General features: G+C 42.6%; 1 protein-coding gene across 3 annotated transcripts in view; it reads left to right on the top strand.

Moving 5' to 3' along the window:
* Positions 1-13,092, top strand: part of PCYT2 (phosphate cytidylyltransferase 2, ethanolamine) — a 944,538-nt gene that overhangs the window by 653,098 nt on the left and 278,348 nt on the right. For all 3 annotated transcript variants that reach the window (XM_044068212.1, XM_044068210.1, XM_044068211.1), the window contains one exon: positions 5,293-5,358. In XM_044068212.1, coding sequence (XP_043924147.1) covers positions 5,293-5,358 — 66 coding nt within the window. The remainder of the gene's footprint in view (positions 1-5,292; positions 5,359-13,092) is intronic.

Here is a 13,092-nt window from a genome sequence, read left to right as displayed (position 1 = left end):
TAGATGATCTAGCAGTAGATTTTGATGCCTCCATTAGTACCCGCTGCACATCTTCAATAAGCAGGTGCCCAAAAAGAATTAAGGCCTTATCATCCACGCAGTCAAGTAAAAATGACTGATGCCAGAGTGTATCAAACCCCCGTTTTTGAGTGAATGGATCCAGTGTATGAGTAAGCTTGTGGTAGTTGCCCGTGGCCCTTTCTGAAAGAAGGGAGAACCACATTTGCCAGGCCCAGAAGGGAGACACCACATTGATCTTCTGGGATTCCTTCTGAATCTTCAGAAGTACCCTGGATATTAGTAGAAAGGGTGGAAAAGCATACAGGAATATAACTGTCCAAAGAAAAGAAAAGGTGTCTGGCTGCCAGGCCTTCATGCATGGGGATCTGGGCAAGAAGTTTGCCAGTTGATTGTTCAGAGCGAAGGCTAAAGGTCCACTGTACTTGAGAAACTCCCAAAGATGGATCAAATATTGGAAGACCCTCGGTCTTGTTTTCATTTCTGAGGGACTTTCCTGGTCCTGCTCAGCTTGTCTTCCCCATAATTTTGCTCTGAAGGAATGCAGGATGCCTGTAGAATGAGACTGTGCCTTGCAGATATATCACAAGCTAACATGGCTAGTCTGTAAAGGGGATATGACCTGGTTCCCCCTTGCTTGTTGATGTACCACTTGATTGTGGTGGTGTCTGAAACCACTCTGAAAAGGTCCCGGGGTCAAAGATGGTTCACTGAGTTGAGTGCCTTGATAAGGGCAAACATCTCCTAGATATTTATGTGCTTGCATCTGTCCTTGGTGTCCCACACCACTGCACTTTTATCCCCTCTGAAACTGCTCCTCAAGCAAAGTCCAAAACACCTGTGGTGATGGACTGCTTTGGGGCAGGTAGGAAGGAGGGTACACCTGTGTTTTTACGCTATCTATTCTTTCCACCAAAAGATTTCTCTTTAGACAAACCCCAGCAATGGGGTTTAAAAAGATAAAGGGTGTTGATGCCTTGACCAAAGAGATTTCAAATACCACTGTAACTTTCTCATGTGGAGTCTTGACATGGGTATCATGATAGTTACATATGCCGTAAGACCCCAAATCCTCAGGTATTTCCTAGTAGTGACCAAAGTCTGAGAGGAAAACATTAAAAACAGATATAAGTAATCTGTTTTTTCTGAGAGAAAAGCTCTTTGAAATGAGGTGTCTAGCTGACATCCCAGGAACATAATCCTGTGTAAGGGAGTCAGGAAAGACTTTTGACTGTTTTCTTGGAATCCCAGCTTGTGTAAGAGATGTCTCACCGAAGAGCGAGATTCCTGACACTTTGAAAAAGACTCTGCAAAGATGAGCAAGTCATCTAAATATGGAAAATGTGTATATCCTACAATGAGCTGTACACATTATGAACACTCCTGGTGCAGTGGACAGTCCAAAGGTTAAGTTAGAGAACTGTATAGGAAAAAAGAACCCTGGTTGACAAAGTGCACTCTCAAGCACAAACTGTTCTATCATGGCGTGAAAGTGTTTTGTGTTCTACCGTGGTGTGCTCCAAGTTTCTTTTTATCTGTCTGAGGTAGAGAACTGGTAAGAAATGCCTGAAGTGTGGATGAACAGGGATGTAGTGATAAGCATCTTATAAGTCTAGTGTTAATAAGAAACTTAAAAGAGGGAGAAGAGGGAACAGATTGTGAAGTGACATCATTTTGAACTAGGGCATTATCACAAACGGGGTTAGAAAAGAAAAATCCAGAAATAGTCTTCAAGACATCCTTGAATCAAAACCCTTCTCCACTTGGGAAGGAAGAACTAGATCTATCAGCCCTTGGGACAACGTGTGATGAAGAACAGATGGAAGCAAAAAAGTCTGATCTGAAGGATGAAGAATGACACCCTGGAAAGGGGAAATTTCTTCCCAGTGATGAATGAAAATTAGAAACCATTTGTCTAAATCAATCTGCTGAAAAAGAGAAAAATGGAGATTAACACTTTCTGAAAGAAAAGTAGGGCCAGGGTGGAAGTGGTCACAAGGCCTCTTGAATAGCCATTCAGACATATAGGACTGCCCTTGGTTTTGGTAGGTTAGAGACTTTTACTTGGAACTCCCATGCCATTCCACATTAAATGTCTGTTTACCTGAATTCTGTTGAGACTGTTTATTTTGCTTTCTGCAAAAAATGGAAGAAGATAAAGAAAATCTCTTGGACAAATTGGAAGAGGAGAGCTGGAAAGTCTTGGAGATTCCCTGGATCAACTTGATCCTTTCATCACACATTTTGATCACCTCTGTAGCAGGGGCCAAATACTAAATCTTTGTCCAAGAGAGAATTTAAATTTTCATTTTTACCATCATCTGAAAGGTACTGAGAATGCAGCTATGTAAATTTCTTTAAAACAGTACCAGTGGCCGTAGCCTTGGAAGAAGTATCAACAGAATTATATGCACATACTGCAAACAATGAGTACTGACTGTGTAAAAGAAGAAACTAAGTTGTTTAAAACAGATTTTCTTCACAAGAAGAAACTATCAATAAAACATTCCTCATACTTTTACAGCTTGTAAGAGCAAGCTTTAAAATATGAACCTGACAATTCAGAATTCTGAAAATCGAAGTTGCAGAAGTATACTTTTTCCCATACCTATCAGTAATTTTCCCATCCTTATCAGAGAGAGTAGGATTGGAATTAACTAAGTGCATAGCAGCAGTGTGATCAATTAAGGCTATAGCTGCTAGGTCAGGTTTGGGAATAGTGTATAAAAATTTAAAAGACAGGAATTTTATACATCCTAACTGCCTTTTTAGAGGCAACTAACTGACTAACAGGGAAATTGCAAAAAGTAACACACAAATCCTCTAAAGGTTGACAGAACAGGAGGGATTGGTATGGGTTCTGGAAATTCCTTCTGTAACAACTCGTATTTCTGATGGACTGAGAAACCTTGGTGTTCTCCCACTGAAAACACTATCACATCTAGCAATAATGTCAGAGAAAAAGAAACCCACACATGGAGAATCAGAAATTGTGTGCTCATCAAAGTCTGAATTAGAAATCTGAGGGGGGAAAAAATGACCCCATCCCTGCATCTTCCTGTTCATATTCAGAATATTGAATCTCTTCAAGAAAGGAGGAATCCCTCCTTTTACCAGAAAGTACTGTACAAGAGGGATCAATAGACGGAATTAAATCTTGAGCCACAATGAGTAAAATACTCATGTCTGACAAAATTTGAGGAAGATTAGATACATGCTTGTTTTTCAGTTTCTTTTTGATGGGAAAAATGTGGTCAGCCGTGTTACTAAGGGTAGCAGCTGCTTCCCCGGGGATGGGCACAGCATTCTTGTATAACAGGAGAAACCACCTCTGTTTTCTCTCCCAGGACTGACAACAGTGGCTCTCCCTTGCCCACTGATGTGACTCCATCAGCCATAGAGGATGTGGCTAACCCCCAGTCCATAATGGTTGTAGGTGATAAACCAGAGGGATCCAGGGCAAAAGATGAGTGATCTCCGGTACAACAAATGGCCACAGCAGTCACCCACAGTAGGCTGAGCAAACTGCTAGCCTGCCATGATGGCAAAGGGTGTTTGCTTAACTTTTTCTTTTTATGGCTGGAAGAAGGACTAACAGTGGGACCTGTAGTTTGTTCCACAGTCAAGTCGAAAATGGTGTATCCTTCCAAGGGAAGGCAAGCAGCAAATGCTGGTAAAACTACCAGTCTACAAACGTTACTTGTTTTTGCCAGAAAAAAACACAGTAAAAGCACTTTCAAGCACTATGCCATCCCCACCAAGGAAAAATAAACACATTTATCTATAGAAAATATGTTTTCAGTTACTTAACACTACTCAAACTGTCAGAACGAGTGCTCGTTTAAAAGTACATTACAGTCTCTAGGCATTCTGTTAAAACACAACACTCACAGCTTTAAAATAACATTCCTATACAAGAAAGTAATAAATCATCATTACATTTAAGAATTTAGGAAAGTGCAAGTTTTTCCCCCCAAAGGGAACTTATCTGCCCAGCAAAGGCAAAAACAAGTTGCTTGTCAATCCTCAAATGTCTCAGAAGAGCGTATTCTTTGGCTGCAGTAAAGCTCTGAAGGACTTTGTGCCCAAACTTATATTTTCACCAACTCAACTCAAGCTCCTTGACAATTTGGGTGAATGGAAGGTGCCCTGAAGCTTTGAAAGAGGGCCATTCGGTATATCTTTAACAGATATAACCCATATAACTAATGCTGCCACAGCAGTGATTATTCAAACATATACTGTTATGGTGAATTCATCTTATAGTTCTGTACTTGTGCTTTATGGAGTGACTGCTTATAATGTTGTCAGTTTTTTTTTTTTTTTTTGGAGTGTTCCTTTCCTAGAATCTGTTTTAATTTTGTGTATGTGTGTGTGTGTATATATATATATATATATATATATATATATATATATATATATATATATACACATAGCTTAATAAAATTGACATGTCAGAACATCAAACCACACATGAGCGAACAGAGATCGCCGGTTCCGGGATCCTGTGGTGGTGCAGGTATGGATTTTCTTCAGTGGTGTATTGGGGGGGGGGGCTTGTTGTAGATTGCAGTACAGTGAGGATAAGGGAATATTCCCTTTTCCCCACTGTAGTGCGATCTCGGAGTTAGTATATATAAGTAGTGGGGTGGGGGGCACAGCCCCCCACATGGCAGGGTGCAGGGGGGCTTGCCCCCTGCATAAATATGTTTAGTGTATTTTTTTTTTCTTTTGTAGTTTGTTAAACTGATTTTCACGAAAGTGCATTTTCAGATAAATACACTTTCCCAAAAATGGACTTGCATAACTGCATTTCGCTGAAGTGTATTTTGATGGGTCAAAGTGCACACACACACACACACACACACACACACATATATATATATATATATATATATATATATATATATATATATATATATATATATACATACACACACACACACACACACACACACACACACACACACACACACACACACGAAAACAGTTGCATTGAAACCACTGTACTATTCAGAACTTTGAGTAGAATTTCTGGATTTCATGAAAATAGAATTTCATTTTTCTGAGAACCATAAATCCATGTCTCTGGATATTACACAAATTAGGATATGCAGTTGATAAACACAGAGGGAGATGAAACCCTGTATTGCTGGCTCTAGTGATTTTCTCATTTATCACATTAAACACACTTACTGCTTCAGAGTTTTTTCTTTCTTTTTCTCTAAGTGAATCATTGCACATTTGTGATTTGACATTGATGATTTTCCCTAGATTGACCTGGTATGCCATGGAATAACCGAAGTAATTCCTGACAAAGATGGCTCAGACCCCTATGCAGTAAGTATTTTTATGTTCTTCACAGCATTATCTATTAGCTCGGCTGCAGTGGTTAGACAGTCTAGTAGAATGGTGATGCAGAGTTTCCAGGCTTATGCTGTTGCATTAGTGGTTACTCGTCTTATTTTAAAATATATCAGTAATTATCAGAAATTTAAGAATGGGGTGGCCTTTTGAGTTATGGTTATAGATTTGCTTCTGCCAGATATATAAATAAAGTCTTTGCAAACTGAGGGGCCCAAAAGGTATTTTAAATTTGGGAAAAATAAAATGTCTATCCGGACCCAATTGCAAATTCACTCTATGAATGGAATATAATTTGCAAGTGCAAGTCTGTGTGTATTCTGTACTTATTCTTGTTTGAAGACCATGATCTGGTTTCCAGTACACCTTCTTATTCTGCCTATTAATGTTACAATATCACTTGAGATGAGTTTCAGGTTCTTGTCACAGTTGATCAAGTGAAGTAATTCCTTGTTGCAGCTTTTTGTTTACATTAGGTAACCAGGTGAGTTTAATGTATCATGTTGCCCATTTTCAGACGTAACCTTGTAGAATTTAGAAAAAGTTAACAGAAGTGAATAAAATTCAAGATTTAGGCTACAAGTGAGATGTAGCATATGGATGAACCACTTTATCAAACTTAAAAAAACAGAAAAGATTTAATAGCAATTGTGATATTAATAGTAACATGTTTTCTGTCACTGGCATACCTCCTTCTTCAATAAATGAGTACAGATATTTCAACAGAAGGAAGTTTTATTTTTCTTTTAAAGATGTTTAATTTAAAGAGTAAGACATCTGAATCAAACTGTTAACCTTTTTATTTTACATATCAGTATTTTCAGTGCCAGGGTGTATTCTGAGTCCATGTATACCAGTGCTGTTCCACAGTAAATGGGCAGCACCAGAAGGAGTCATTGTTTTGCCATACTGTTTTTTACTCAGACAAAGCAGTTAGGTAGGATGGAGGAAAAAGATATTATTGGGCAGTTAATTCAGTGTGGAAATACTGAAAGTGTTACACTTACAAGATAAAAGTTTATTCCAGATAATAAGGCCAGATACAGAGAGTACTGTAATGGTGTTGCACAGTATGTGGGTTGGAGTAGGTTGTCTGCTGGATGAGTGTGAGGGACAGGATTTAAGAGACCCTGAACTCATATCTCTAGAAAACATCAAAACAAACTGGTGGGCAGCCATTTTTGGAAGAAAAATGTAAAAACAGCGTTACTTCTTGCTTCGACTTTAAATACAGAGATGTAGTTAATTTTTCTGAGTGTGATACAGTTGTATTGCTGTATAGGTGTTAAAATGACACACAGTTCTGTTTTGGAAAGGCTGCATGTGGAGAAATATTTATATATAAGGCAATACAGCGGAAGCATGTACTGAGTATTTTTAATTCTTTTAGTGGATGAGTGCTTTTTTCTTTGGAGAGGCCTGACTTCAGTAGGTAAAAGCATGAAATGTCTAAAAAGCATGTAGTGCTGAATGATGCATTTACTTACTGTTAAGTTGTGTTGTATAATAAATCAGGGTAATGAGTGAGAGATGGAAGTTAAATCAGAATCCTAAATGTTTGTCCAACTGTGGCTTTCGTCTGTGACTGGTATGAGGTGCCTTGCTATCTTATGACTGTACCAGGGTCTATATTATATTGTCAAACTTTTAATAGTCGAAGCACTAAAGATTGAACTTTAGTGATCGAACTGTTAAAAGGTCGAATCACTATAAAATAATTTTTAAAAGAAAAACAAAAGGGTGTAAGCAGGGGTGCAAGCCCCCGTGCACCCCGCCTTTAAATATACCAACTCCGAGATCATTCTATAGTGTAGGAAATGGAAATCTTCCATTTCAGCACTTTATTGCACTGAAGTGTGATCTCGGAGTTGGTATATTTAAGTAGCTGGGGGTGTGGGGGGTGCAGGGGGGCTTGCCCCTCTGCTTACAGCCTTTAAGTTTTTCTTTTTTTCTTTTAAAAATGTTTTTATAGCGATTCGACCTTTTAACAGTTTGAACACTAAATTTCGATCTTTAGTGCTTTGAACTATTATAAGTTCGACAATATAATATAGACCCACTGTACCACATAGTAAAGCCTTGGTTTTTCTTGTATATAGTGAGAACTGTTTAGAAAAAAGCTATTTTTCAGTGTCAGCTGTAGTCATACTGTCATTTGTTACTATTGCCCATGTTATTCAATTCAGGACTGTAGAAAACTAGAGCCTAACAAGCAACTTTAGAACGATAGGAATTCACTCCTGGATGGTATGCTAGTTTATCAAAGACCACATAGGAATGCACATCACACATTTAGAACCTCATCAATCCACCTGCTTTATGTCTTTGGAAAGTGGGAAGAAACCACATGAGCCCAAGAGAATATGGAGCTTCAGTACAGAAGGCACCCTGGCCAGAGACCAAACTTGGGATGCATGTAAAATGCATGTATCTGGTTGTTTTACATGGAATAGATAAGGGATTATCATGTACATATTCTGACATGTTTGAGGTGAAAGGAGTGGGTAGCTACACTGCCCACATTTAATATTCTGCTAAGGAGATTTTAGGGTGTATGGGTCACACATTCTTTAACTGTATTCATACTATATCTTATGTTAAGAAGAATTTGTATAAAAATAATAAGAATGTATACCCACAACCCATGGTTATGGTTCTAGTACTAAGATGAGGAGGTAAGGAGCTCCATGACAAACACATTTCATAGGTTCATACTGTATTCTTAAGATTTCCTACACTAGCATGAATGTATAGCTGTAACAGCCATTAGGATATATGTCCTGAACTAAGCTAAGATTTCGTCACTGTGCATAAGGGATATGTTTGTAACTGTATTCATAGTACATCTTATGGTAACAAGGCTAATAAGTAGAGCACCCCTTGAGTTGTGCATTCAGTCTTAAACTGAGGAGATGTTAGAGTGCATAAGGGACACAAGCTAACTATATAGTGTGTCATATGGTGCCAGGAATTTGTAGGTACACAACTCCTTAAGTTGTGTGGTCATTACTGAGCTGAGGAATCCAGTTTATCAGTCAAGTTTCTTTAAGAGTTCATCTCTAAAAATGCAGTACCAGCAAAGGAGGAGGCTAGAAAGGGCAAGAGATGCAGGAGAGCACAGAAGTGGCAAATAAGACAATGGAGTAGGACAGGTGTTTGGTATGTGAAGGAATAATATCAAAAACTCTCTTAGATGGGTCCTGTGGTTAGGCTTATACTCTCCATCAGTCAACATTTAACATCTTTTTCCTAGAAGTTCATGTGGTTGAGGACAGATTTGCCCTTGCAGCAAGACATGCAGTGATGTTTTTTAGCATCCTTTCTACACATTTTAGGAATGAGATAAGTATATATACATTAATTGAAAAGAAAACAAGCCATAGTAACATCTTCATTGTTTTTTTTAATGTGCAATGATGTTAAGCATTGACTGCTTGAATAACTTAGCCCTGTGTACATTCCAGTTCTTTTTTTTTCTTGCTTCTTGCTTTCTTCAGGTTTTGATCCTTGCTGTTGCTAATAAAAACAAATCAGAATCCTGCATCCACTGCCTTTGAATATTTACTGGCTGTGTTTCTGAATTTAAGAAGAGTAGTATAAGGAGGCTGCTGGTGGGACCAGTGAGAGGGCCCCTATCAACATGAGGCAGACAAACTGGATGTTCTTCTGTTATTTTGCTTGGAGAACTAGTAGCTGCCTAGGCCCCCATGTTGTCTGCAGTGCCTACATCATCCTCATATAGCAGGGGCTTGAATTTAGGAAAGTCTGGATATCCAGTGCCAAATATTTACAAACTCTTAATTACCTTGCACACAATTTCATACTACAGCTTGTTTCTGTGAAAGGTTAACAGACACCTCAGGGGGTATCCCACAGGTGCAGTCTGGGATTGTATGTCTCAGGCCTAACATCCCCCACAGAAACAGAGGTTCTTTCTTTACCTATCCAGCAACTTTAGATGTTATGTGATCCTATCTTGCCTACATTCTGTACTGATGGGCTCGGAGCCAATCCCTCGGCTCCGACTCGGCACGCTATGCTATAGAGCGAAGCCTCTTATTGGCTGAGCTATTCTCTATCCCAGGATGCACCACCACTAATCCCCCAGATCTCGTTTGCTGCTTACAAGCTAGGACGTGGTCTCAAACTTGGCTGAGCTAAGTACTGTTTTTTTCTAAAGTTTCCTGTCAGGAAATTCCTTATTCTTACCCAAAAGCTGTTTTAACAGCTATTGTTGTTGTACGCATGTGTTTTGGTACATTTTTTTGTGAAAAATTGTGTGTTTGTTTAAGGGAAAGGTTTCCCGTTTAAGTTAGAGGGGCCTTCCCCTATTCTTTGGCTAGTTTCTATTATTTTTTCAAGGAGGTCAAGTACCTGTTTAAGTTAGAGGGTCTTGGCCCTCCTTTTTAGTGTTTTTCTGATATTGTATTGTGTCGTTTAAAAAAAAAAAAAAAAAGTTAGTTAAATTTTTTGTATTGTGGTAAAATCTTTGTTCTGACTAGATAGTGCTTCCTTCCACTGTTTTAGTGTTTTTTGATAGGCATTATGTCAAAAGAACATAGACCCTCAGGGTTCAAAAAGTGCACGAGGTGCGGTTATAAGATGTCTATAACCGATGACCACTCCTCGTGCGTATATTGTTTAGGCGCCAAGCACCTACAGGAGTCCTGTAGCGTGTGTCATGCCTTTTCATCTAGAGTCCTCCAAGAGAGGAAGAATAAATTAATATTGAAAGGGCTGATTAAACCCTCCTTCGAGGAGGCCTTATCTTCCTCATCCTCTCCTACTAAGAAGAAGAAAGCGTCGGCTCCGACCAGCCCGTCGGAACTGACTGCCAAGAAACTTAGGCAGGCTTCTCCATCGGCTCCACGGACTTCGGAGCCGAGGGCGGAACGGTCTGCCTCGATGCCCCCAATCTCGACTCCTCTGGTTTCGGAGCCGGGGACTGGGGCGTCGAGAGGCGGGTCACCTTCATCGGCTCCACTGATTTTGGAACCGATGAGGGTTGCCGGCTCAGACTCTTCCCCTTCGGCACTGAAGCCCTCCTCGACACCGAGGGAAATTGTTTTGGGATCTCCCTCGGAACCGATATTGGTCGAGTCCATTTGGAGCCGGTCCCCCCAGTCCTTTGGAGCCGATGGAGAAGTCGGTTCGGACCCGATCGGTTTCATCCAGATCCTCCAAGATGTCTGATTCGGACATCGACAGGGTGCTCCTAAGACTTTTTCAGTCTCCTGTGTTCCAAAAGTTAGTTTTGGCTCCAGCCCATTCGGCTTCGGAGCCGATGGCCCACCCTGTAGTTATGGTTCCTCCTCCAACATCCTTGGCACCGTTGGAGCCAGTGCTGGTGGAGCCGATGGAGGTTTTCGGGTCGGCCCTGACCCTTACTCCAACCCCGGCTCTCGAGTCGGAGTTCGGTACGTGGACCTCCTCTGTCGGCCCCAGGGGGGACGCTTCGGGACTGATGTTTTTGGTCCCAAGCTTTCCTCTCGGTGCGTTCGCTGCGGGGGTACCGTCTACTGTTGTGGCCACGGGGGTTGGAACTTCCCAGGATTCTGGTGGTCCGGCCTTCAGGGCCATGAGGAGTGCGTTAGCCAAATCTTCTTTGGCTACCTCCACGGTCTCACCAGCACCTTCCGTGCATACGGAGACTGGGTCTTTGGCAGTCCCCCTGTCCTTAGACAGCGGAGCCCCGGGGCCTGAGGTCACCCCCACTGGGGGTTCCCCCCTCCTGGAGGTCCCTCTGAAGCTTCTTCAGAGGAACCCCCAAGGAAAAGATCGTGCAAGAGGAAGCACGTTGACTCCCCCGATGAGTCTCTCACGTCAGACACTGATCTTGATGATGCAGAGGGGTCCCCTAAGTCGTCCTCAGATGATGTCTCCTTTGCAGACATCCTGGAAGCCCTCAAACAACGAGGCGGCTGGCATTCCAAACCCCCTTCTGCTGACGAGTCGGTGTTCCTTAAGGCCTTCGGGGCTCAGCCCTCCGCCTCCTGGGTGTCTCCGCCCTTCGACGAGCTCCTAGATTTGATCTGTCGGAGGGCGTGGGAACACCCAGACTCTGTGGAACCGGTGCCTGCTCGCCCAAATAAGTTCCTGTCAGCACCCCCAGAGAAGGAGTTTTTGACGAAAGGTGTGGCTGTAGATGCCTTGGTGGTGGCATCTGCTACCCAACAAGATGTAGCAGAGGCTTCGACGTCCGTCCATCCTCCTAATAAGGAGTCTAGGAGCATGGATCGGTACAGTAAGCGCACCCTTAGTTCAGCGGCCTTTACCTTAAGATCCCTGAACTATTTAACGCACTTCACCAGGTTTCAGAGGGATCTGATCTAGGAGCTTTCAGATACCCTCTTGGGTAACCTACCTGAGCAGCTGGCGCAGACGGTTGGCTCTCAGTTGGCTACGCTGTCATCCATATCAAACTCGTCCATGAGGCTCATTTCATATGCGGCTGAGGGGGCGAGTAGAGCGGCGGGTACAGGCATTGCTCTACGGAGGCAAGCCTGGCTCCGCCTGTGTCATTTTGCGGAAGCCTTCAAGTCTTCCTTTGCCGACGCTCCCTTTGATGGGTCCTCTTTGTTTGGACCCAAGGTAAAGGACACACTGACCTGCTGCGAGCAAGAAGGTAAGACTTTGACTGCCGTAGGGGCACGATTTTCCACTCCCTTTCGGCCTTACCCCAAGGCTAAAAGAGGAGGGAAAATGTGGTTCCGTATATCTCAGAAGTCTTATCCCTCACAGCAAGACGGTCCCCCTTCTAGAGGCAGAGGAGGGGGAAATTCTTCTGGAAGACGCCGTTCCAGAGGCGGCAGAGGCCCCTGCAACACTGGAGACCGCGAGTCCTTTCGTGGCTCTTCAGCCTTTCACAATCCCTGGGGGATTGCCCGACTGTGCAGCTCCGGAGCCAGTCGGGGGTTGTTTTTCGAGGCACCTAAAAGCCTGGGAAGGTATCACTCAGGAACGATGGGTGCTTCGAATTATCGCCAGAGGTTACGCCATTCCCTTCTCTCACTCCCCACCTCCGTCCAAGAAAATCCCGGACCCGCCACCCAGTCAACGGGAAATTGCAGCCTTAGAAGTCTCAAAGCTGCTTCAAAAAGGAGTCATCCAACCGGTCCCCGCAGACCAGATCGGATTAGGGACTTACTCAAGATTCTTTTTTGTGCCAAAAAAGACCGGGGACTTGAGGCCCATTTTGGATCTCAGCATTCTAAATCTTTCAGTCAAAAAGTCCAAGTTCCGAATGGTCACCCTACAATCCATTCTCCCACTGCTGGAGAAAGGTGTTTGGATGTGCTCCATAGATCTCAAGGACGCATATTACCACATCATGGTACATCAGGCATCCAGGAGACATCTGCGCTTCAGCCTAGGAGACGGTCATTTTCAGTTCCGCGCGCTGCCCTTTGGTCTCACCACAGCCCCCAGGGTGTTCACCAAATGTTTGGCGGTCGTGACTGCTCACCTGAGAAGTCTAGGATTCCAGGTGTTTCCGTATCTAGACGACTGGCTCCTAACTGCCACCTCCAGGCGTCTACTATTGCAGAACCTACAAGCCACAATATCACTGGGCACTTCCCTTGGAATCACCTTCAATTGGCCAAAGTCTGTGTTGCTGCCATCTCAACGCATAAGATTCATCGGAGTAGAGATAGACTCAAACCGAATGCGGGTCTATCTTCCTACAGAAAGGATACAAACCATACAGGC

The sequence above is a fragment of the Protopterus annectens genome, chromosome 4.part0 (assembly GCF_019279795.1).
Source record: "Protopterus annectens isolate FY-2018-M chromosome 4.part0, PAN1.0, whole genome shotgun sequence".
Classification (NCBI taxonomy): domain Eukaryota; kingdom Metazoa; phylum Chordata; order Ceratodontiformes; family Protopteridae; genus Protopterus; species Protopterus annectens.
The sequence above is the reverse complement of the archived record's forward strand: the minus strand, read 5'-3'. Positions and strand labels throughout refer to the sequence as shown.